The sequence below is a fragment of the Dermacentor albipictus genome, chromosome 1, assembly GCF_038994185.2.
Source record: "Dermacentor albipictus isolate Rhodes 1998 colony chromosome 1, USDA_Dalb.pri_finalv2, whole genome shotgun sequence".
Lineage (NCBI taxonomy): Eukaryota > Metazoa > Arthropoda > Arachnida > Ixodida > Ixodidae > Dermacentor > Dermacentor albipictus.
In genome coordinates, this window is record NC_091821.1 from 138,621,472 (window position 1) to 138,648,277 (window position 26,806).

The 26,806-nt window shown below is 40.3% G+C and overlaps 2 protein-coding genes across 5 annotated transcripts in view; one reads left to right on the forward strand and one right to left on the reverse strand.

Moving 5' to 3' along the window:
* Positions 1-16,430, reverse strand: part of LOC135911782 (uncharacterized) — a 38,999-nt gene extending 22,569 nt beyond the window's left edge. Inside the window, exon 1 of the mRNA XM_070526413.1 lies at positions 16,194-16,430. Within this exon, the coding sequence (XP_070382514.1) occupies positions 16,194-16,224 (31 nt within the window). The 5' untranslated portion in view covers positions 16,225-16,430. The remainder of the gene's footprint in view (positions 1-16,193) is intronic.
* LOC135911828 (centrosomal protein of 89 kDa-like) overlaps positions 1-26,806 on the forward strand; it is a 65,030-nt gene that overhangs the window by 11,006 nt on the left and 27,218 nt on the right. For 3 of the 4 annotated variants that reach the window (XR_010567463.1, XM_065444172.1, XM_065444173.1), the window contains exons 4-13: positions 1,005-1,134; positions 7,797-7,921; positions 8,084-8,160; positions 9,656-9,741; positions 11,811-11,970; positions 12,058-12,121; positions 15,389-15,592; positions 24,025-24,066; positions 24,364-24,453; positions 25,472-25,518. Coding sequence is in view for 3 of the 4 variants with exons in the window: in XM_065444172.1 (XP_065300244.1) it covers positions 1,005-1,134; positions 7,797-7,921; positions 8,084-8,160; positions 9,656-9,741; positions 11,811-11,970; positions 12,058-12,121; positions 15,389-15,592; positions 24,025-24,066; positions 24,364-24,453; positions 25,472-25,518 (1,025 nt within the window). In the remaining variant the exon portion in view is untranslated. The remainder of the gene's footprint in view (positions 1-1,004; positions 1,135-7,796; positions 7,922-8,083; positions 8,161-9,655; positions 9,742-11,810; positions 11,971-12,057; positions 12,122-15,388; positions 15,593-24,024; positions 24,067-24,363; positions 24,454-25,471; positions 25,519-26,806) is intronic. The other variant, XM_065444174.1, reaches the window with a different exon arrangement.

The window sequence follows — 26,806 nt, forward strand, 5'->3', positions numbered from 1 at the left end:
GAAAACAAAAGTATATATACGACCAGTTACAAGCAGTTATATAGTGATGACAAAGGGAACATTGGATTTTTTACATATCGGTTGAGCCAAAGGTGCAGAGCACTGTACTTGCATACAGAATGACCATGAGGTTTACCAAATTCAGCTTTAAAAACCACAGTGACTCCTCCCTATCCATCTTAGTACGAATAACAGCACACCAGTGACCTGATTGGGTGAATTGCAATATTGCATGCACACATTTGTTTCTGTCTCCATGTGAACATGTGAACATGTGCTGCTGGTGAGGAATGTGAGAACTAGTGCTGGCAATGCCAGCCACACCATGTCATTCCTGAAATGTCCACAGGCAAAGTGGCAACAAGGCCCTCGACAATGTGGTGTTTTCTAAGTTCAGGAGCACATTCATTCACCAGTCAATTAATTCTCTGACCACTTAAGACGAGCAGTGACAGCAGTGAGAGCATCCTTGTGAATTTTGCAGAAGCAATCATCTACATATCTCAGGAAAACAAGGCTCCCATATGGGGAGCCGAAACGTCATTAAATTTTCATTTATCTTGGTCAGTGCATCTTTTTGTGCTTATTCAACATGGTATATCTTTCGTGCACGTGTTCATTCAATGCAATGTATTTAAGCAATTCCACATTGCAGAGCTGTGCTAGATGTTCAAATTTTTTTGCTGATGCCGTGCTTTCAAACTTTTGCTTATGAGTGTACATTTCTTTTCAATTACCTTATAAATTGCCCACAACATGCTTTTGGTTGAACAGTGCTACACTGTAGCATTTTCTTTAATGTAAGTGTTTATTTTTGTATCTGATATGAAAATTGAAATACATATAACTGCATTTTGCATTTTGTGATAATTGCTGAAAATGTTGCAGATTGTTATCCAGACATTAAGCCTCTGTTTTCTTTATTTGGCTGGCATCGACGTGGTCATTGTGGTAATTCAGTATTGATTGCCCAATGCAGAAGAGCATTTTTTGTTTATTTTAAGCCTAAGAAATCCAAATCGAGGGAAGGGTCCCGAGGCTCGAAGGATTTTGGAGATGGAAAGGATGGCCCTCAGCTCTGGAAGCTGCACATATCGCAAGAGAGCCCCCCAAAGCCTTCACAGAGCTCCTCTGGTGAGCAGCTGGTCAATGTAAAATATAATAATTTGTATGTAGAGCAGAAACTTACTAATAACTTTTTTGTGGAATGACACGATGGAAATGTACAGGTCAGAACAATGTGTTATTGCCAGACCTGCTGCTGAATATGAAAGTAGATTTACTAGAGCTTAATTTGACTGAATTTTATTAATGCTTCAGAATTATCAAGTTTTCACTTGCATTTTTTCATTTCTGGAAGAAACTCATCACTGGAGTAAAACAATGCACATGAATTGCTGTAGACTTTTACTTATCCTGGAGAATTTAAAAAAAAGTAATCTTTCTTTGCTTCTTTTTTTTGTTCTTTCTTTAGCTGAATATTTCTTGGCTATTGTCTCGGTGTGTTAGTAGAATCAGAATGTGTTCTTAGGCCTCATGCTTGCTCTAAGCATAGTGCTCAGACTGAGTAAATGTGACTGCTAAGTACTGAGAGCATCGTATCCTAAGCAGGATCATTCATGGTCATTCGTAGTTCAAATGGCACCCTCAATTGCTTGTAGTGCTTAGTTGGAAATCTACTGTTACTGTTTGCAGTGTATGTGTTTGAGTGCTGGTACTGAAGGCTCCAGCAGATGTAACCAATGCAAATTGATCATGGGAAAGCGTCACACTATGTCATACAGCTTGTCATACACTTCATTGCTGGGCTAGTTGTTCGATTCACTTGAACATGCATGATTGAAATGTGATAGAAAAATTGACAGTGGTGATGGTATTGATCAGTGGTGATCGTAACATATCTGTACTGTGCTTCTCTTGTGCTTATAACAGCAGCAGAGCAAGTCATTACTGCCACGCTGTATAATGTGTCTCTTGTTTTTGACCCATTGTCATCATTGTCAGTGATATTTCTCGTGGGAATGCGTGTGTGGCAGCCTCTTGAGGTTTCATCAGGACAGCACACTATGTAATAACCAGGAGGATACAAGAATAGAGAACTACTAATTAGCAGGGTTATACTGCATGCTAATAGTGGTGTACATGTTCTTTTTATCATCAGACATTTTGTCCTTGCTCAAAAATATTTTGGTACTGCGGAGACCTATGCTGAGAGGGGCCTGTCATAATATTGCAGTTGCTAAAGTGAGGGGCCCCGTCACGATAGTGCAGTCACAAAAGTGATGGGGCCTCTTTTTATTCCATCGCATTTTATGTACACAGTGTTGTGATAGTTGGTACATCTGTCCAAATGTCACAATGTATGCAAAAATATATTTGCTTCTTTCGCTCCTAGCCTAACCTAAGCCACCTTGAACAGCAATAATTAAAGAAGAAAAGTGCAAAAAGCAAAGCAATAATTCAAGAAAAAGAAAAGAAAGAAAGATGCACTAAAGTACACACTGCTTGAACCAAGGAGCTCGCAGTCGTAAACATCAGTGTTTTCCTATGGTGCCACAAATCAAGAACAGGAAGAAGCACTGTTACACGGGTTCTGTAAAATCTGCTGTTGCCCTGTCACTGCAGCGTTGCTCAAAAAGTGACGGGCCCTCTTGCTATAGTCACTTTCTATAAAAAAAGAAAAATTGTCGCAGTTTTGCTCGAAAGGTGAAACATCAATTGCAATAGCAAATTATTAGACAACTATATGAAGTAAAGATAGTAGTTTTGTCGACAGCATAAAGTTGTACACATTTGTTTACTAACTAAATTAACAAGCATGGTGTCAAGTGCACAAGGCAAACATGAACACATCTTACTTAATGACCATGGACACTCGCTGTCAAAATACTGGCAAGGGAAGAGGAGCAGCAGCAGTAAGCGAATTGCCCTTCATGCAGCCTCTCACTTCAACACAAACCAAGCAGTGAGACCACTGCACACGAGGCCACCAGCCCTCGGTGCACCTACACTCTTTACTCACCGCGGATGGCTTTAAGATAGAGCCCGCTCAGCTACTGCTGGAGTAGAACATTCTGAGGATTCAGTTGTAAAAACAAATGTGCTTACTATAACTCCAAATCTGCACTGTCTCCTTCGAAGTAGTCACCTTGAGCATTTTAAACACCAATCCCAGCCTTTCTCCCACGATTCCATTCACCCATGGAAGTCTTCAGGTGTGTTCAAAGAGGCTGCTTGGTTCATCTTTAGAATAAAAAAAAGAAACAGCGTGACACAGGACGAGCGAGTAAAGAGCAGAGGACAACGCTCTGTCCTGTGCTCTTTATTCGCTCGTCCTGTGTCATACTATTTCTGTTTTTTATTCTTCAGGTGTGAGTGCATTGAGGACCTCCTGCTATTCCAACTGTTTCTTCAACTGTGCTAAATCGATGCACTTTCATCCTCAATTTCATTTTAGGGAACAAGAAAAAGTCACAGGGGGCAAGGTCAGGTGCATAAGGTGGGCGCGGAAGCTCTATGATATGTTTGGAAGTCAGGAACTGTTGAATAACAAGTGATATGTGAGCAGGTGCATTGTTGTAGTGGAGAAGCCAATTCTTGTTCTCCCACTTCTCCGAACGTTTGCGCCGAATGCGTAAGCTCTTTAAAACCTCACAGTAGAAATTGCTACTGACAGTTTGTCTAGGAGGTATGAATCCCTTGTGGACAATTTTGTGAAGTTAAAAAAATAAATAAATAAATAAAGATCAGGATGGACTTCACATGGCCATGAACTTGATGTGCCTTTTTTGCCTGTGGTGAATCAGGCGATTTCCACTGCAACGACTGCTGTTTGATTTCGGGATCATAACCATAAACCAATGTTTCATAGCCTCTGACTTGTTACATCAGTTCCATACAGACAGAAACATGGCGGAGCTTCAGTTCATCGCTGAGCAGTCATGGCACTAATTTGGCAGAAATATGTCTCATGTTGAAAACATCCAGCAAAATTCACAGAACTCTGCCCTATGACTGTCCTGCTATATCACAGACATCCTTTATAGTTAGCCTGCGATTTGCAAGGATAGCCGTGCGAACGTCTGCTATTGTTTCCGATGTGCTCATGGACAAGTGTCCAGAATGCTCATCATCATCAAGAGACGTTGAGCTGTCTTTGAAGCATTTATACCACGTGAACATATTGCTTTGGGTCATGGCATCAACTCTAAAAGCTTCTTAACATAGCATCTTGTAACATAAGATGGGTTTCTAAGCATTTTTTGTTAAGTTGGAAACAAAGCTTGATGCAATTCTTTGCTCATTAAAGTCTCATATTCGCTGAAAGGAAATGCACCAAATCAATAACATTGTTCTGCAAAATCACACGGCAAAACAAAATTCCCTCTCATCTGCGTGGACTGATACACAAAGCATACTGCTCACAACATCTAGCAGCGGAAAGCTGTATGACACCCAGTTTGCGTGCACTGTTTGAATTCCCCAAGCTTTTGTGTAGCACCTCGTATAACCTTTTTCACGCAGTTCCAAGGAGTGAATAGGGCAGTTCATTATAGTAAATAAACACTTACTTTTTTCCATGCAAGGTTTTCAGAAACCTTCTCGTGTTTTAAACATGTTTTTAAAGCATTCATGTCATTAGAAAAACATAACACACCCATATGTACAAGTTTTCAGCACCATATCTCAAAGAATAAAGATTTAAAAAGATGTTTGGTCCAAGACGCATGTATCCCCTTAAGCGCATACTGGTAAGCTATCAATTTTTATTAGAGGTGTCTGAATAGTGAAGTTTACTCATCAAACGGGCCCCACACAACCTTAATAAAAGAAATATTCTATATTCAATTTAGATTTTTCATTATTTGAACACCCCCCTAGGCTTCAGACATAGAGCTATGTATGGATGCAAAGTGATACTTTGATGAACTGGCTGTAATACCTAATAGTAATTTTGTTGTTTGTAGTCTATGTAGTTCTTTCATTGTACAGCGACTCAGAGCACAGTTGCATCCTTAAGTTTTACAATAAGCCATTGGAAGTTCACCTAGTAAGCCATTCTGATATTCTTCTGAAAGCATTATTGCACTAGAGTTTGCAAGTTTTAAAGTTCTCCCTTTTAACTGCATCTTAGGGGTGCATGCTCAATGGCTAGCTGGAAATATAGAAACTAGTCAAGACTGGCAGCTCTGTGCTCACTATGCATGCACATGTGGGTTTCTTTAGCATCCTGATTTCTGTGGCTCTTGCCACTTTGCCATACGGCATAGGTTAGAGGAAACACTGAGTTTAGTGCTGAGACCAGCCTCACAGTTTCATGAGCCTATTTATGGATGACACTTTTGCACTTGTGTTATGGAACATTACTGGTGGTTTATTTCTTCATGTTATGACTAGAGACCGGATATATAGGCACTAAAAGTTGCTGTTTTAGGTGCCTATAATTGGCACTAAAGCTGCTATTTAAGGCATTATAGGGGCCAATTATTGTCTTTTAGGCATGTATAGGCTTAATTAATAAAAACCTCCGCTGTGCATCTGAGGATAAATTATAATTTTCTAAGGAACACAGGCCCATGAAACCCCTGTTTTGTGACATTCATTTGAAGTTCTCATTAAAAGGCAGTGAGGTAGGTTGCATACATTGCGAGATTTATCTGAAATCTAGTGCAACTAGACACTACAGGAAAAGTTGTGGAAGCAGCGACAAACACGCACCATCTCAGTATTTTCAGGTTTCATATTGTGCCTATTCTCACTGAGTATTAGCAGAGTCCTTCCATGTATTAGTTTTTATAGAGAAAAGGAACAGTTGACATCCACAGAAGTTAGTGGCACATACTTGTACTTCGGAACATTCAGTGATCCAGTGCCCTCTGGAATTGCAAAATGTTCGCTTGTCAGAACCTTTGACAGTTCTTTCAGTACTGAGAACACGGACTTTTTGTCCAAGACCGGTTGAAGTTTCCAACTAATTGCAATAGATCAGCAATCGGCAATAGATCTAGTGGGGATGGTGGTAAACCTTTCCTGAACATCCAAAATGAGCCCCACATTTTGAATCAGAGTTGTGCCCGAGCACTCAAGTTTCTCGGTGATGTCGACTAAAAATGCAAATTGAGCGCACAAGTACGCTAGGACACGATCAAGTGTATTGTCGCATAGAGCATTTTGAGCTCTTCTCACAGCAATGCTCTAGTCTGCTGCAAAGCGGTTAAGGCCAACTGCAAAGAAATTTTGGACCACATAAAAAGCCTATTTTAAGATAGTGTAGATATAGAGGAGCCTGCATGCAAAATTCGACGTTTCAAATGCCAACAAAAGTGTTGCAAAAAACTAGCAAGATATAGCCATTCATAATACTGAAACTAAAGAAACGCTGCCATTATGGCTTGCTGGAAGTGATGCGTGACCTGAAACACACGGCTCCTCAGTATGACCTCCAAGATAAGCCTTGAACACACACACAGCTGCTACTGATAGCACTTCAAAATGCTTAATCTGGATTTGGCTACTATGCATCAGTCAAGCTCATGCCAGAAAAAGCTGTTTCACACCACATATCACGGCTAGACTGGAGCACACAAGCGCGAGTGAGTACTATAGCAGTTGCGTGTACATGTGCGTGTAACTGTGTCCGCTGCATAGCATAGATACAGCAGCCACTACGGGGTGCCATAATGAGCCCTTGCTGTCGAGACACTTGTACGAGCGCATACTCTGATTTGCCTCTGTGGGCAACATGGCTCCAGGCACATGGCTAGCCCGAATACCCAGCACCCATGGTGGATCGAAAAATCGTAGAAATGGCATGCTGACACCTTGTATAGTAATACTCTTTTATAACAAATTCAGCCAAAGTTAACTTTCGTTGCAGCTGGCCTTTAATAACAGCCTTTACACGAGTGAAATATTTCTGGTAATATTCACTTGCCTTCAGCCAAGTTCCCCAGCTGGTTATACCATTATAAACAAGATGAGGCTAAACAAAAGACAGAAAAAAGCATTTTTAGGCCCTGAAAGTTCAATATGGGCACGATAAAGGCGCCACTAAAATGTTTCTAGACCTATAGTTCGTGCTTATATACATTAAATAGGCACGATAAGGGTGCAAAGGAAGAAAATGAACATTTTGCCCAATGTTCCAGTCTCTAATTATGAAAAATGTATGTGTGAGAAGAGGAGAAAGTGTTAAATTCATTGTTTGAAAAACCATGAGGTTCGAGCCAACTGCAAGCATCTCCGCCAAGGTGCCCATAGTTACTGGCATACTTATACCAAGTGTCTGTCCCCATTCTTGCATACAACGCAATTTACAAGTAGTAACAATTTGCTAGTAAGGCAGCAACCGGAGAAAAGAAAATATGTTGAGGAATCGTGAATTCCTTGAGTACTTGTATACTTGTACTTACAGTCTATGCTGGCATATCTTCACAATGCCCGAGTTCATTTTTCTGCCTTAGCCCTTGTGATTTAAAGCATAATTGCACATATCAAGGTTTCATTGATAAGCCATGTCACAGTGCCTGGAATACACTCATCATGAATGCAAATAATGTGAACATCAATTTCAGCTGTGCATTCTTCATGGGTATAAGATTGTTTTGGTGCTCTAAGATGTTTAACCAACTGTTGGTTATTTGAAGTGAGGCTGTAATACAGCCAGTTTTAACTTCAATATGTTGGCTGCAGTGCTTATGTTCCTAAATGTAGCAGAGAGATTTTTCGCCATGTTAAAATGTGTATGGGTCTCTGCAAATGCTTGGAAATAATGAACAAACTCTCTCTCTACCCAGGGTGCAATTGTCAGCAACTGGCATCATTGCTGCAAGACAACTATGCTATGAAACATGAACTACTAACATATAAGGATCGGATAAAATCTCTTACTACTAAACTAAAACAGTTTGAAGGAATATCGGTAAGCAGTCTTTCTGGGTGCACCGGGGAGGAAATGGGGCAATTGATGTGAATGTTGTACTGGCCACATGGTGTTCTTGCCTGTATTTGTTATGTATTTCATAAAATGTCTAAGAAAGAGAAGGGTGGAGTGGTATTGGTGCCACATTTTTTATTACTGCAGGAAGTCATGAAGGAACTTCAGCAGAATGTTGAAAGAGTGTCAGAAGAAAATAAAAGGCTCAAGCAGTATGAAAAATGGTGAGTGTGTGACAGGAGATAGCATTCACATGATATTTGCAAAACTCTGAAATGGCTTTTTGGAGGCTACACCCAGATTGAAAAATTCAGCAACCTTGGGTACTTGCTTTTTTACAGCTACTATAAGTAGGCCTGTACATTTCTTCTTTAGCTTCTCAGAAGTTTAGCTTTGTAGAAATGTACAGTGCCACGGTCTGAGTGTCTGAATGGCATTTATTAGAAAACGGTGAATAGGGTCGGATTAAAGGGAAATAGTAATTATATGAGGTGCATTTCTGAAACTCAAAACGATGCTCATCTTCTTCAATGCTAAAGTCATGATGGTCTTGGGCGCTTCTTTATAACAATTAAGTAACTAATTAGACCTAGAAAGTTCTAACAAGTCATGTTCAGAGATTCAACTTAGTACTGACAATTGCGAGGAAGATTTACAACCTCTGGTGGCCTCTCTTGCATGGAAATGACTTGAAAATAATGCTTTGCTGCGGATACCTCTGCGATTTCCTTTTCTCACTGCGGCAGAAATAATGCGTCACATGGAGGACAATAAAAGTGCGCTTGACTACTGTTCTAAGATACCGTGCATGCTCCTGCGGGGTAGCTGCGTACGCAAAGCTGCTGCGGACGCCCAACTAAAACTGCTTAGTGTCTCGGCATTCCTTTGTGGCGGCAGTGAGATTTCGTTATATTGAAATCCCATAAAACACAGTTCGATGTATTGAGGTTCTAAATACATGGTGCTCTATGGACAAGAGGCTATGCAAGGTTAAATACTTTGCTATACCGAGAATTTCGTTATATTGAAGTTGATTATATCGAGGTTTAACTGTAATTTTATTGCATTGTGGCAATGGTACTTGTCCCAGTAGCGCTGCAGCAATAAAACAAACGTTCACCAACTCGTCCAGTTTTCTAATCTGATGTTAAATGTAATTTGTTGGATTAAATGGAAATGTTACTTCTAGCAGCTGTTGCACATTAAATATAGGTCCTCAGTTCACTTACCGAAAATAAATTTTAACAACTGTACATGTCAGGCTTATGCAATAAAAACAGATATCTGTAAACAACAATATTGGCACATCTAACCTGAACAGAATTAATGCAAAATACATTGCTCTAAATTTAATTGGACTTCTACAAGCTAAGCGTTTGATTTGAATTATGAACTAACGTATTCTCTTGTAGATCCAGATTGCTGAATTGTGATATTTGTTTTGGTGTGGAGTTACGGAATTATAAAGTTAGTGCTTAAGTTCATTTTGAAATTTACGAATTTTCGACAGTGTTTCTAAAATTTTTGAGAACCTAATAAAAAAATCTGCTTAACAGTGATTAATATACAAGTTGTTTCCCACTTTTTTCCCTTTCCTTTTTTTTCCCCCTGTATGCTGTAATATTTTTGTCACTTGTCTTGGTAGGTTGAATGGCATCTGTATAAAGTCAGTTCACATTTGATTTAACATTTCGCATTTGTTTGGACAACTTTTTCTAGCATTACAGAGGCCAAGACTACAGAACAAGAGAAGCATGACCTTTTTGAACAGCTCAAAGATGCACAGTCACAGTACAAGTATGATGGTGGGTACTGGAATTACTGATGTGCAGCTTAATCCCCTACCCAGCTCCAGGTTATTGAATAAGTGGTCTTTAATTGACGTTTGATAACCTCCAACCAGTGCATGAATCATTATGGCTGAATTTGTGTTGTCTGATTTCCATGACTTGATGGATATTTCTCCATGTGAGGAGCTCTCCTCTTGTTACGCGGCTTCTGTTAGGACACACTGCAAGATTATATACTGCCAAGTTGCCACTGCAAGAACATCTTACTAAAGCAATGGCTGGAACATTTAAAGCTTTCTTGTTTTTGGCTGTGCCTCAACAAGCACACATTAATTTCTAGTGTATGGTGCGATCTATTTTATTGGAAAATGACTCTAAATGTTGTGATAAATAACACAGTTCTGGTGCTTCAGCTGAATTTTTTTGAAGAGGCTGACATTATTTGTAGACAATAAATTGCCGCCTAAAGTCAACTAACAAAGTTTTACTGATTAACTTTTAAATTGATTGCTGTAGGATGCATGTTGCAATTTCAGAATTGGAGCAAGGCAGTGCTAAAGTTTTGTACCATCTTGCGCATTCCATCTGTATATTCACTTCGCTTAACGGCATTGTGCCGTCGCTAGACTTCTTCCCTCTAGCTTTTGTATTCTTTGTATTGGATGCAACTACAGTGTTTAAGAGCAGGATCTCCAGTTATACTGCACATTTCACTGTCAACAAGGTTAGCAAACCAAGTATTCACAGAAAAAAAAGAAAGGAAAAAAAATAGGGCAAGCTCAATGCAGAAAATTATCCAATGAGAAAAAGCCTTTGAAATTTCATCTCAAAGATTATATTCCCCAAAAGAAAACAAATTTTTCGGGTCAGAATGAAAACTAAAAGAGGCATTTCAGTTTGGGAAAAATAGCGCCAAAAGTGCTCAACCGTAGTTATAGGTGATCTGCGTACAAGTTTTTTACTCTCTGGGTTTATTACAGGCTTTGCTGAAAATTACTAATATAAGCGCTTGAAAACATTCTATGTATGTTTTTATGGGTTTGCAAATAGTGATTGTTGAGACTGAATCAAATATGAATCGAATAGCGCCAGAAGCAAACTAAGTCGAATAATCGAATACTTTTCGAATAGTTTTAGAATAATGGATAGCTGTTATCATAATTAATATAAAACAATGTTCACATCCCAATATCCTCAAAGTCGGCAAGTTTCTATCATTACATAGTATGTCATAAAGAGCTGTTTATGAAAGGCACAAATGGAGCATTAGGAACAAACAAGTAGCTTCTTCGCATGCGCAGGGCTTTTCAGAGAGTGTGAATAATCGTTGTAGAGCCTGTAAAGAATGGCTGCCTTAGTAACGTAGCCAACTCCACTATGCAAGTTCCGATGTTTTATGTTTATACAATGCCCACAGGGCAAAAATGTAGTGTACTGTTGCTCCAATTTTATGTTTATTTTGGCGCAGTTTTCATTTTGAAGTATTTGAAAAGTATTTGAAAAATATTTGCATTTATGAATAGTAACTATTCAATTCGAAGACTGAATCGAATAGGACACTGCTTGCTTCGTTATTCAAAAGTTTAAAATATTTGCACACCCTTACATGTTTTATGAACTGTGTGGAATGTTTATCCAGTGTCCCAGGGCGACTAAATGTGGCAGTGAGTTAACGTTTGCACGGGGATGGGGCCCATGTCGTGGGTGATGTAACGGTAAACTTTAAATTGTGTGGGTTAATTATGGGCTCCGAAGAATATTGTTAATGCAAGTGCTCAAAAATGTTTGTGTATGATATGCATGTTTTCCTCGCATCCTGAGAGAACTAATGTACCGTCTAGTTATGTTGGAAGGATGTGGGGCGTATGTTAGGGGTGATGTGGGGCAAAATTTAGAGTGTGTAGGTTAATTATGGGCCTTGGAGAAAATTTCTTGTAGGAGTGGTGAAAAGCAACAGCTTTGCTGGGAATTCGGTTTTAATTCTGCAATGTCGCACGAGTTTGCTGTGTTTTTGTAACAGCCCGAAGAATGACATGCATTTTGGGTGGCCTGCTTAGTTGTGCTGTCTGGTTGGTGGTGTGCAGTGGACCATCTGAGCCAGCAGGTGAGTCAGCTGGAGCGTGAGAAGCAAGAGCTGGAAGGGGCCCTAGCCAAGTTACAGCAGGAGCATGACCAGCTGCTCATCTCCACCCAGAACTCTGTCTCCTTCCAGTTCCACACAACAGCCATGCTTGAGGTCAAGAGGTGCGCACCCCACATCAACTGCAGCCGCCCTTAGTAATAAATGGGCCCTTGTGTGGTAACTCCATGTCTCTGCTCTCTGCTTTCTAGGCTTCTAGAAGAGCTCAAACAGAAGTACCAAAATGACAAGGAAAATCTCACACATAAGGTCCAGGTGAGTTTGTAACAGTAGTCTTGCTTCCCGCTGCCCCTGTGTCCTGTGTGTTGCTGTGTGCTACATATACCTAAGTCTAGTGAATGTGACCAAAAACCTGGACAGAAATTAACACACACTCACTGGTGCTGCTCTGCACATATAAACGTGGACATTAAGCAGTCAGGCCTGGAAGTAATCACAAAACAGCATATGAACACTCTTGCTTTTACCCGCTTATACCCCATGGACTGCTTTAGTACAAATGTGGTCTTGTGGCTTTCTTGTGCCATGCTTTTCACACGTGAGACAAGGCTAGGCACATGCAACCTAACTTCAAAGCATCTCTCGGCACCCAGTGCTTAACACCACAGCTGGTGCATTTACAAATTGTTACAGTTAGGAAGTATGCAGGGGCAGCCAAACTGTGACTTGCGAGCCCTGTGCAGTCTTTCAAAAGTCCACAGGTGGCTTTTGACTGGCTACCTACTCAAGCAGTATTCTTTTTTCCAACTTTTTATACATGCTGTTGTATCACTTTTATTGTGAAACAGGACGCTCTTGGTAAACTTGGGGATCAGTCGATCTCGTAAACCAAATCAGTGTTTCTTGGAAAAGAGGGGAGAGAGCAAAAAAACTGATGTATAAAATATGCAAATTCCATAAACGGTGCAGTGATCAAGGGCGCCCTTTGATCAATTCACTCGATAGGCAGTGACAGTTTTTTCTTCACATGGGTGAAACACGTGTAGTCGTGCTGCAGGTGAAGTCTCTACGTAATGAAACTGTAAAGAATATGCCACTTAAGGAAACTTGGGTTACCGAACTGTGGTAGCCCATCCTTCATGCATTTTCTAAAATGCTGTTTTGGTAGATTCAGCCCTATGAAATATTGACAGCAGATTGGAGTTGTATTGATTCCTTGTTTGTGTGATATTTCAATTGCAATTGTAACAGACAGGTGTCTGTTTAAATTAGGTTAACTGTACTGCTTACTGCAGTATTGCTCTAACTTTCATCCAAGGTCCTTTGAGAGAGTTAAAGTTGGCATGGTGCTGCTTTGGAGATGCACCACCGATAAGTATTGTCTATTTGAAGTACAAGTGACATGTCTGGCTGGGCCTTTCCTAAGACCTTTATTGTGTGAATCTTTGTTCATCACATTGAGATTAAATACAAGACATAAATGGAGCTGATGTTCAACAGGACATGCAATTTCGACTGCCCTCAACAAGAGCATCAAATGACTGTTGTCAGCATGCAATGCCATCTCATTGATTGTGAACTATGAATTACTTACCAAGCACTTAAACCAGTACCATTTCTCAAGCACTGTGGCTGTGCCTTGACATCTGTTTTTTTTTTTTTTTGTACACGCCTAAGTATTAAACACGTTAAGAACCGCTGGCTCAGAAGTCATTATTCTGTTAAAGAATTTAATTAGCTTAAGCCAGCTACGTTTTATTTTGGTGTGTTATAACCACATGAAGACCAACAAGGTTTTGGTTGGTCACAGCCACATGAAGCCAAGGAAAGCATAGGGGAGGTTACATGTTTTAATTGAAATGTATAAATTAAAATGTAAAAGTGTATGAAAGTGGATGAAAAAACTATTTGCTCGCCAGTAGGAGCTGAAGCCACATCTTCCATGCTGCATGTGCTCTATGAATAGAGCTGTGGCGATGGCTGTTCCCATGTCCACATTCTTGGGTACTAATGTATGTGCACAAGGGCTGTCCCTGGGAGTGTTAGCCAGGGCCACTCATGGCCATGACGGCACATGCGGAACATCCTTTTATAACCGCAGGCATCGTGTGGTTATAGGTGCCATCAAAGCTCTGGCAACTTTGATGCCTTCAGGTAGCATACGATAGTTAACTGCTGCATCCCCATCCTCTGCTAAAACAGTAGACCTTTCAAGGTTAGCTATTTTATCTCCTCCATCAAACATATAATGCATGAACCTTATCAATGAAATGCATGACACCACATTGTTATTTCACTTCCAGGGCACAGCATTTCCTATGTGCAGTCTTTGGAGCTTTTATAATATTGAGGGGTAATGAATGGGTGGCCAGCAGATGTATTCATTCAACAGATGTGTACAGTTCTTTGCTGAATGCATAATATGGGCGAAAATGATAGTGACAGCTTTTTAAAACACTGAAAACATGAGATGACTTCAATTTACTGTATGAAAACAGACAGATAGGGGTATTTCCGTGATGTAGATGGTGCAGGGTTGTTAGTCAGTCGACTTTATTGAGACCACAGTATTGTGTGTAAGTACTTTATCCAACATTTACTTACATAGAGTGAAAACGGTTGTGTAATTTGATATAAGTTATCAAACGAGAGGCTAGAACATGCATGTAAGTTTTTTTCAAACATGAATTAACACCAAAAATTCCTGAGAGTTGCCTTGATGTGAAACTAGCTTTGAAGTATGAGAACCCCATCTTAGTTAGTGTTGACAATGCAATGAAAGCGAGAGTTTCGTGCAATAAGAAATAATCATCAAATGCAGCTTAACAAACTTTTTTTTGTACCATCCAGGATTTCGATAAGCTCCCAGTAGCAGACTGCGTAAATCTGCCTCTTCAGCTGTAATACTAAAGATTTGGACACAACATATACAATAAATTACAATGCAGTGTCCATTTAGCTCAAGGGATGTTCTTTAGTAAAAATCCTGAAACTTGGACCAGTACTAATATTAGGCAAAATGCACTGTGAGGCAAGACCATTTGGAATACCAAAGCAGTTCATGTCACAATTTGCTCATGCTCATTGTGTTGCATTTTACAAGTCAAATCTTTATCATATTTATGTCTTGAACTATTATTATCTTTTGTGAAACAATAACTTGAAGTACTTGTTGAATATTGACTGCATGCAATGGCCTGTAGGATTGAAAAGCAGTTTTCTGAAGGGATTAGCTAATGACATGGTTATGTGGTGAACAAAGAAAGCACAAAAATTGTTTCCTTTGCGTTAATGCACACGCACTTTACGTTTAATGAACGTCGGGTTTGGTAACTGTTTACTTTTTCAATTGCAAATTCAAATGGGGAAGTCAGCGAAGATATGTGAGCAATATATTTTGGTTGTCTGATTTCTTTATTTTTTCCTAATACGTAGCACTGAAAAGCCAAATGTCACATCTGTCCTTCACATTGTTGGATATCTTTTTAGACAACCTCTTGTCTGCATTTTCCATTGCATATGGAAAAGATTTCTGTGCTAGTTGAACAAAGAGCATGCATCTCCCCTTTTCCTGCTGCACAGCTGGCCGAACAAGAACGGCAGGAGCTGAAACAGCAGCTGGTACAGCTGGAAGAAGAAGTGGGATGGCTGCGAAGTGATCATAGTGCTCTCTCAGGCGCCTACCGCCGAGCTGTTCGCCAAAACCACACATTAGTCACCCATCTCCGTGAACTTCAGGATGATGACTCTGAGATGCACTCACTGCTGTCATCACTTCTTGTCACTGTATGTCACTTTTGCTACAAGTGTATGACTGTAATTATGTACTCATGCATATACAAAACTAACACATTAATAAGGGATGACAAACAAGCACATACCAAACAAGACAAAAGGTAATGCTGGAGCAAGCCAGAAAAGAAGTTTGAATGTAAATTTTAAAGATTACAGTTAAGTACTGGTTACTCACACAAAGTGTCACTGCACTGTAAGACATCTTTAAATGTGCGGTATGATGGAGTCATGTATAACGGAATGACTTCAAAAAGTGGATGTAGTGGCTGTTTCATATAGCAACACTGCATCAGCAGACACATATCATACTTTTTTTGTGATTATCCTTGGCAGGTCACAGATCGCATGCGCCATTTTTGACCTAGTGACCTATCCTTGTCAGGTCACCACGACAGTTGCAGTGCCAGATGATAAATTTTTTTTCCCTTTCATTGCTTTACACACTTTGTTGAGTGCTTGCAGACAGAGAATATGGAATCTTGGCCTGCTAAATGTTTTAGTTTAGTGCACTACAATTCTCTATTTGGAAATTTTTAGATGTTTTCAAGGGATAGTTGGCGTTGGTTTTTACTGAGTCAAAAAAGGACCTTACTTGCATTCATTGACTTCCAAGAGCACCACATTGGTGTTATCTTTTAAAACTGCATTCCCTTCTTTCTTCTTGAAGATTTGTAAGGGATACGAAGGATGATAAGTTCAGCTATTGGAACATCATGCTTACAGTAAGACCCTTTATATGATATGAGGAATAATTTGTGGCCTGCAAAATAAAAAGAAAGTAAATTTATTTATATATGCTACAACTAAAAACATCACAGAAGATTGGCAAGTATTTATGACTCCTGAAAGCTTTTGTATGCAAATACAGTTAACCCTTGATATAACAAAGTCGGTAAAATTGGCAGTTTCCTTCAATATATCGAAATTTCATTCTATTGAAATTCGACCAAAAAAATCAAATTTGAACGAGAAACAATTCATTTCAATAAATTTGGAAGTCGGCGACGAACGATACAGTTTTGTGCCACGTACCTACATCGACAATATCTTCTCAGCGGTACGAATTATGCGAAGCCAGCCACGCTTTCATATGCATTCTGCCCGCCTGGCTGATAGCGTCGGCCACACTGGGCTGGCAATATCAGGGAAAGTTCTGGCAGTGGGGAGCGAATGCTTCGTCTGCCTCTCACTCCAACGGGTCACCGAAACTCGAGATTACACAACCTCCAATACTAAATGCTTGGTAAGACAGCTTCCATGGTGCCACGCCGTCTTGGCACACCCATTCTTTGCACACGTGGCAGATTACCTCTAAAGCAGGGTGCGTGGCTGCGCATGCGCTCAGCCGCGCTTGCAGCCATGCGCAGCCACGGCCGAGATGTGTGCCAAAAATCGAGACGTGTGCCAACTTAGCCCCCCACTACGTGCCCTTGCGTGCGCTTGGTAGCGTTATCGTGAGCTCGCTCAGCTCCCCCTCTTTCCCTTTGCTCGTGTAGGAAGGCGGCACTTGTGAAGCCACCATCTTTATTTTCTCACCCTCGCACACTTTCTCTCGCACTTGAAGCAGGGCTGGGCAAGGATACCTTGCAATTGTATCATGATATGACCCAGGGCACTCATATGACAAGTATTTGAGATACAGATACAAGATATTACCGCAATTATTGTATCCAATATGATACTTTCCATTTATATCTTAGGACACTTCGATACATTCACAAATTTCTTATTATATATCTATATAATGTTGCAGCAAAGGCGTATGTACAAAAGTGTTTGCTTGGAAATTTCTCAACTCTGACCAACCTTGTTTGATTTGAATGAAATGTCTGTTAGTATCTCAAAATTTTTGTCTTTCTTGCTCAAAGTATAATATTTTTATTCCGAAACAGTTTATTGGGGTTGCTTTAGGTACTTAACATGAAAGCTCTTTATACGCTGCGCTGTCAGCTGTTTTGATTGTCCCTTTTATAATTGATGGGAGTCGCTGCTCTGCTTGCCGATTAGTTAGCGGGTCGCCGTATAATTACAAGAACATCACTAAGAAGCCTCTGCACAATGGCACAAACACCGCTGCGGACTTTTAAAGAAATACCACTTTGGAGTGCGACCACATGACTCTGCTCCACCGATAGGGACGCGCAGACCTCTTCACCTGACCTCGCTGGAGGGCTCTGGCGGAAAGATAAAAGAATGCCTATGCCTTTAGTTTTCTTCAGGTGGCTTAGTGGCAGCAGTATCAGCTTGAGAATTGTAGTCCAGCCAACGTTTGTAGTTTCGCACGATGATGTTGTGATAGCCAGTATCGTGTACTTTAAGATACGCGATACAGTCTTTAATGTATCGGAAATACAGATACTGATACATGTCTTGCCAGACATATCATGATACAGATACAAGATACCCAAAGAATATCTAAGATAGTATCTAAGATATATTGCTACATGCATGTGTTATTTGCTTGTTTGAACAAGGCGCGCGGGTGCCATCACTCGAGAAAAGAGGAGGAAGATCTAACTGGGCTCATGCTGTGAATCTAACCGGACAGCGCTGCAGCTGCTGTAGTATCAGTCAGTGCTGGGCAGTATCTTCGATACTGCCCAGGTCTGCTGTGTCTGCACTGACCTAAACCACAGTGCATGGGGCCCGATAGGATTTTATAGCACTTAGACTCTATATAGAACATGATGTGGCTCCACTTTGGCGGTTGCTCTTGTCACACGGTGCATGATTTGAGAGGTGCGTTTCCAAGCAGCCGCTTGTAATTCAACCATTTGACCATCTGCGTCTGCGGAAGTTTCCATTTATTGTCTCGGCATTCCTTTACGGTGGCAGTGAAATTTCATTATATTGAAATCGCATACAAACACATGTTGTTATGTTGAGGTTCTAAATGTGTGGTGTTCTATGAACAAGAGGTTATGAAAAGTTAAATACCTTGTTATATTGAGAATTTCATTATATTGAAGTTCGTTATATCGAGGTTTAACTGTATAAAAAACAAATTGGGTGTGTCAAAATATAGAAAACATGCTATACGTGAAACCTGGTGCTGGAATATCAAAGAAGTGATGTTTGCTGAGCATGGAAGGAATCTGCAAAATAAATACGCAGAAATCAGGTATTGAAATCATGTAATTTCTGAAGCACTCGTGATGTGACATCTTGTGGTAACTTGTTGCCACGAATACATAGTTCATTGTTAGTTATTAATCCCCTCCGTGCCGTGGACGAGCTGGGTTTGTCCACATGTTTCTGATAAATATGGCCAAAGAAGGAACTCAGCCCATCTGGTACTTTGCATTTTCTAGCAATGCCATGGATGAGCGTAGTTTCGTCTCAGTGCTTAGCTGTGCTTTTGGTAGATGGCAGCACAGATTCCATTAGGCAGTGCAAGTAGAAGAGAATGTATTTTTTCTGAGTAATAAGTTGGCATCCTGAGTCATCAAAAGTAATTTGGCACATGCACACACACACGCACGCACGCATGCACATACACACGCACACACACGCAACATACATACAGAGGGAGACAGACACACACACCGTGCATGAGTGTGGTCATGTGTGCGCGACCCAAAATATGTGAAAGTAATGTGAAACATGTGATGCCTGGCACCCTGAGGCTTAAGAGAGTGAGGAGCATTGTCCATCTTGTCTCTTGGAATCTGGAACAGTGAAAGTTCTCCAGGGGTTCCAGTACCTGGCCTAACGACAGATCCAGCATGCACATAGTGGCATCAAAACTTTTGCAAGGTATAATGCAACAGTACAGTTGACATCAAAAGTTTATGGGCCACAAGTTTTGTGAAAAAGTTGCATTTCCAAGTAGTTAGTGCCTCTAGCCAGTAAAACAGAGCAGCACTATTTATTTATTTATTTATTTATTTATTTATTTATTTATTTATTTATTTATTCAGGTACTCTCAAGGCCGTGAGGCATTAGAGAGAGGAGCGGGAGTGTGAACAACAATGCAAAATATAATAGCAGTTACACTTCATTTAAAAAAAAAAGTTTTTCAATCGCAGACTTGAAGGATGCAGGTGCTGCAAGGGAGATGACATAGGCAGGCAGGTGATTCCAGTCAACGCTAGTCATCAGGATAAATGATTCGTAATAACGTTTAGTACTGCGATTCAGTGCGCCAACTTTGGGATGATGGTGAACGCGCAATGATACATAATGACGGATGGAGAAAAGGGATTGTTTCCAGTTTTCATTGAAGTAATAAGTTTTATAGTATGTGCACAGTTAGGCTAGGCGGCATCATGCAAACTGGTCAGGAAGATCCAAAGCTTTCTTTTTATTTGCAAAATGCTGCAGTTGCGCGAATAATTAGTAATAATGAAGCGTGCATAACAATTTTGTAAGCGTTTCGAGGGACGTGATTATGGATTTAGTTTTGGGATCCCAGACAGATGAAATATATTCTGCTTTGGATTGGACTAAGGTCTTGTGTAGAAGCAGTTTCAAGGATACTGGGGCTTGTGAAAAGTTGTGGCAAAGGAAACCAAGCATGCGATTGGCATTGTTAATAATGTATTTGACATACAAATTCCAGGAAAGATCATTAGTGATGTGAATGCCTAGGTACTTATATGAAGTTACCGAAGTTTGAAGGAAACCAATATAATACGAGGGCCGTTTTTTTTTCAACCTCCGATAGGCTATAAATAAAAGACAAGTTCATCTAAAACAATAATTTTATTACCAAAAGCTTAGTACAGTTACGCTTACTTTTCGACATAATCACCGAAGAGATTGAGGCATTTGTCATATCTGTGGACAAGCTTTGCAATACCCTCTTCAAAAGAAGTTGCCGCCAATGAATTCAAGTAGTCCTTGACGTTTGTTTGAAGGTCACCATTGATTTGAAAGCGCTTCCCACCAAGCCACGTCTTCAGTCCAGGAAAAAGATAAAAGTCACAGGGTGCTAAGTCTGGACTGTGTGGCGGATGATCGAAAATGTCCCATCCAAAATGTTCGAGAAGCCGTTGAGTTGCTCCAGCAGTGTGTGGACGGGCATTGTCATGGATCAGAACAACTCCAGCGGTCAGCTTTCCTCTTCGTTTGTTCTGAATGGCTCTACGCAAACGTCGTAATGTTTCACAATAAACAGCTGCAGTGATTGTGGTTCCGGGCTCCATAAACTCTACAAGCAACACACCTTGTTGATCCCAAAACACAGTAGCCATGGTCTTTCTGTTGTTGAAGGTTTTTTTGAATTTCTTTGGTTTTTTTGGTGAATTTGAATGCATCCATTGTTGTGATTGTCGTTTTGTTTCCGGTGTGTCGTATTGAATCCAGGTTTCATCCCCAGTCACGATTGATTTCAAAAGGTTGTCTCCTTCATCCTGATAACGCTCAAGGAACTCCAAAGCTGATGCCATTCGTCGAGTTTTGTGGCCGTCCGTCAACATTTTTGGGACCCAACGTGCACAAAGTTTTTTGTAGCGTAACCGTTAAGTAACAATAGAGTACAAAACAGACCTTGAAACTTCTGGAAATTCCGTAGATAAAGCAGTAATGGTGAATCTGCGGTTTTCTTTAACTATTTTGTCAACTCGTTGAACCAGGTCATCTGAAACGACAGATTTGCGTCCTTGGCCCCCTTCATCATGCACATCATTACGTCCATCTTTAAAATTTGGAAACTATTCACGCACAACGCCATCACTCATGAAGTTTTCCCCATACACTCGACTCATTCTCCGATGGATTTCTGCAGCACCATGGCCTTCAGCGTGTAGAAAACGAATAACACTTCGCAATTCGCACTTGGCGGAAGCAACAATAATGGCAGCCATGTTTACGTGGCTGTAGCACAATGCCAACTGACGCCTGAATGTCAACAATGGCGGAGTATGTAGTGCGAGAGCTGCGCAGTCGCCGACAGCGCATGTCCGCTTCTGCTGCCCGCGTAGCGTTTGCACGGAGCGATCGGAGGTTGAAAAAAAAACAGCCCTCGTACTATAAGAACAGCAAGTAGAATCGATAGCTAACCATGTTATTCTCATTGATTTGCACTTGTTACTATTAAGTTTCATTTGCCAAGTGTCACACCAATGAGCAATTTTATTGAGACCACCAGATTGCAATATCGATGCATCAAATAGGTTAGTTATTTTCCTGTAACATATGCAGTCATCAGTGAATAATCATGTATGAGTGAACTGAAGCAGGAAGATTGTTGACGTGAATGGGAAAAAAATAAGGGGCCCAAGCACGGAATCCTGAGGAACTTCTGATGTCACTGCGCAATAATGGGAATTGTGTTGATTAGCGACCACTTATTGTGTGCAATTGTGTAAAAAAACACTCTAAATAAATAACATTGACATCAATATTAGGTGTGTTAAGTTTGAGGAGAAGCAGATTATGGGACACAGTGTCAAAGGCTTTAGCAAAGTCTAAAAATACGCAATGTACATCTAGTGAGCAGTCTAAAGCTGATAAGTCATTAGTAAATGCTAACAATTGTGTTTCACAGGAATGATGTTTTCGAAAACCATGCTGAAAGGAAGAAAAAAACAGGTGAGTCTCTAGCAAGGTAACTGAATGGCAAAAAATTACATGCTCGAAAAGTTCACAAGGTGTTGATGTTATAGATATGGGTCTGTAACTCAGCGGTGAAAAGAGGTCACCAGACTTGTGCACTGGAATCACCTTGCCTACCTTCCAGTCGTTCGGTAGCATGCTCATCTGTAATGAACGAGTGAAAATAGAGGACTACATAATCGAAAAATATGTTTCAGTGCTTTTAAGAAATATATAGTTGATACTGTCAATACCAGCAGACAACGATACTCTTGCACGATGGATAAGCTTTTTTATACTGACCCATTCAACAGTGATGCATTCCATTTCAGGGAAATTTGGAGGATTAAATGGTGGAGCAGCAGATAATACATTATTATTGAAGGACAAAAAGAAAGTCTTGTTTAAATGAACACAGCACTCACGATTTGGCACGAAAGAGCCACTGTCATATTTCAGGCACATATTGTCTGCTTTGCACATGCTTATAATACTACGGAACTTGCGAGGGTTAGTGAACAACAAATTTCATAAAGTCCTGTGATAAAATTCGTGCTTGGAATCGCAAACAGCACATTTATACTCCAATGTGATAGTAAGATAAGCAGATAACCTGCATGGATTGAAGGCAGCCTTACAAGTGTGAAAAACACATTTTTCTTTTTCTGTTTAAGAGCTGTGTTAATGATACACTGAACCACGGCCATTTCTTTGTGCTGTGTATTCTACGAAGGGCTGTACATTTATTTGTATATACTGATACTTTATTCTTAAACAATGACCAGTTTTCTCCAAAGGATTTTTTCCAGAGCTCTGGGAAATTGGCTTCTGAAAATTGTAGCTCAATGTTGTGGCTTGGAAACCCACTCTATTGTATTTGCGAATAAATTTTATTGTGTAGAGGGAGAGGGTGAACACAATGGCATAGTGTATTGTATGACTGAGTGACTGAGCATGCGGAGATGTGCTTAGTACTAGATTGAGCATATTTGCTGGTGTCTACGTGACTGGAGTTGGTGCGTGTGCTATAGTGTCTATGGAAAGCTGCAGTGAAAGCAGATCTCGCCCACATTTCACTCGGACTGTGTGCGATACCATAAGTAATCAAGTTACTTCTGCATGACGGTACACTATGTTGGTTGCATGTACTAGTGCAGGCTGGAAATCAAGCTATGCATGCTGTTACAGACATGGGTTTTTCTTGGATCTCAGGCCCCTAAGCTTTTGACTGTAAAACATTTCCTATGCTAAAATACAGGAACAATACTGCATTGTACAGCCTAAATTTATGTAACATGAAAAAGCCAACATGACACATGCTGACAGACAGCTATGATCATGTTGCCTCCTCCATGTCCTGTTTGTAAATGAAGGCTGAATTTTACAGGAATTACAAGCCAACTAGCTCAGATGAAACAGTTGCTGAAATACACTGACATTTTTACCTTAATAAGCATAACTGCTTTTTGCTGCATGGTAACAGGCAAATCATCATTTGTGTTGGTATTTAGGCCGAATAATAACAAAAAGGTTTATTTTAATCAAATGAGAGCAGCAGCTTATATTGCAATGCTTTCATTGCTGTTTTTGGTTGCTGCATAAAAATAAGCATAATCAGACAGCCTAACTGACTGTACAGGGCTTACAATGACCAAAATTGAAAAATATGGCCTTGCTTGTACTTTCACAAGTGCTGATGTTGGTTGTTTACTTAGGTTTCAATCTTAAGCTCAAATAATGGGGACTGTTTAGCCTTACTATATGCCATATATTTCAAAAAACTTCAACATTTTTGCACAGTTTATTCTATTTGTGGAGCCCTTATTTCATTTACCCATCTGGTAAAAACATGCTTGTAATCTGCAATTTTTCTTTTCACTGCCAGGCTCACCAAGTAGTTTCTGAACGTGACAGCTTAGAAATAAAGGTGAGTTAAAATTTGTGCTCTGCTTGTTAAAGAAGAAAATATTTCACTATTAAGTGAATTGCTGCTCTTCTGCCTGTTGTGGTGGTCTTTATGTCTATAGAAAAAGCTTTTTGTCTGGGTTACCTTGTTAAGCTTCTAGAAAAGCCATGACTGCATAAAGACAATGTGATGAATAGAACAAACAAAGCGCATAGTTTTGATATATAGGTGCCTGAGAAGCCCTGTGGTCTGTGATTTCACCCAAACTTCTAGAACTAGCACTCTAATTTCCTATTATTTTCTTTTTGTATGTTGTAGAACGAGGAAAAGGAAAAAGAGTGCCAACGCATGTTGGAACTTCTTGGACAGCATAATGTGGATATAGATCAGTTGAACAAATATCTCAAGGTATGTGTGAATTTAAATGTGTTACTAGTATTTCTTTTTTTTTCTCTCTCGTTTATGACAACGTAAATATTGTTTCTCATTGATAGGTACTCTTTAAATTAGACTCTCTTGAGTACAAAAGATCTGAAGATCTGATAAACCACCTTCTTTGTTTTGGCCAGCTTCCTTCATAGCACAAAAAATAAAAATTAAGTAGATCCAAATAGAAATATCTACTGTTTTATGAACAAGAATGGAAAGTTTCATTATTTAAAGTGATTTACAAAGTGATTTCAGGCCCCCGTTTACTGAAAAGAGTAGGTTTCTTCAAATTAAGGATAATTGAGGTGGTCAGTAAAACCACCACACTTGAATAGTTTGATGGACTCTCTGCAATGTTTTATTGAGAAATGGAGAGCAACATTGCAGCTTCTGAACCACTCATGTCACGTTTGATTCTTAATTTTTCAACACTTTCCATGCCATCATGATGTTCAGATACACAAGAGGCTCTGCTCCATTGCTCTTGTTTAACTGGCAAAAAGTATTGCCACGAGTGTGAAACCAGAGCTGCAGTATTGCTATTGCATGAAATTAGGAGCAGTAAGCTTGAAAAATAGTGCAGAGTGATGACAAGGAAGAAAATCTACTGCGAGACAGAAATGTAAAGCTATGAAATGATAGTTTTCTGTGATAACCTCCACCATGCTAGAAAGAAGTAACAACGCTTCTAGTGATGGACTGTTCACTCTCTTTCTTGCTGCAGCTTGTGCAGCACTGGTGCTCAAGGCCCTTGTGGGGTTCACAATTTGCAAACTTCAACAGGCACAAACATGAACCTACATGTGTGAATTAAAAAATGTGTAGTAGTTTGTTCCATGTACTTGTTCAACTATGCTCTCAATGTGAAAATATAAGACTGGTACTGTAACGCATGCATTACATTTAATGAATGCTTCTGCATTGTGGCCTGACTTGCTCTCCAACACCGATAGAAAAAGAAGAAAAAACCTGTTGCTATCATTTCTTTCTTTACCAGAACATACAGGACCAAACAGAGGATGAGAAGCACAAAGTAAAACATAGGTGAGTTTTTGATGACAAAACTTTCTAGATACACATATTTGCACTACTGTCGAACCTTATAATGAGAATGGCTGTAACAAATTACCACTTGTAATGAAATAAATCTCAAAATGTTTCTCACCAATATTTTAGTAACAAATATATACTTGTATTAATATAGAACATAATGAAGGTATTTTCGTGTTAGATGCGACTTAATTTTTACATCATTGACTGTGTATGTATATATATTGTCACGGGTGGCAATCTTGTGGTCAGTGCTTGGATGATGATGGTGTGGCTCTCTGGTGTGCACCATTGCTGCAGCGTTGTGTGCTTACCATTGCTGCAGCGTTGTGTGCCTCCCCTTGTACATATATCCTCTGTATATAGATTCTTCCCATAACATCTTTCGTGTAAGTTGGAAGTGCGGGGTCAGCTCGCTACAACACTGGGAACTGGATCTAAGCAGTGGACGGCACATTGCTGCCACTGCAGTGACCAACCAAGCGACCCAGTGTGAACAAGGCCTGTCACTGGTTGTTCCCTTGCACCCTCGTGATCCTGGGACATTCAACGGCACAAGCGGCATGGACGTCAATGAGTGGCTGGCTATGTATGAGTGCGGCAGCAACAATAACAAGTCGGACCCAACAATAATGCTTGCGAATCTCGTCTTCTATTTGCAGGCACTGCGTGACTCTGGTTTGAGATGCATGAGCAAGATTTGACTAGTTCGGACATCTGCAAGCAGAAATTACGCGATCTGTTTAAGAAACCTATAGGAGGACAACTAGTGGCCAAGAAAGAACTCTCAATTCGTGCCCAGACATCCGCAGAGCTGTACATCTCTTATATAGGACGTGTTGGCTCTGTGCCACATGGTCGACAAGGACATGCCTGAAGCGGACAAAGTCGGACACATACTGAAAGGTACAGCCAATGACGCCTTCAGTGTGTTGCTGTGTAAGAATTGCTCTACAGTAGAGTCAGTCATCACAGAATGTCGTTGTTTTGAGCAAGCAAAAAGTCAGCGTATCACTCACCACTTCGATCGACTTCCCAATACGGCTGGCACGTCCTCTTGCGAAGGTTTACCACTCTATGTCAAATGCCAGTTCCAGAAAACGTCACCAGGATCGTCCGTCGAGAACTCCAGGCCATGGCACCCGTTACTCCTCATGACTGTATGCAAGACAACAACCTGGCTACTATTTTATTAATTCAGGCCGTGGTTTGCCAAGAGGTTTCGAATATGGGCATTTTACCTGCCTTTCATAACGGTAATGCTGCTTCGAACCTGGTCTCC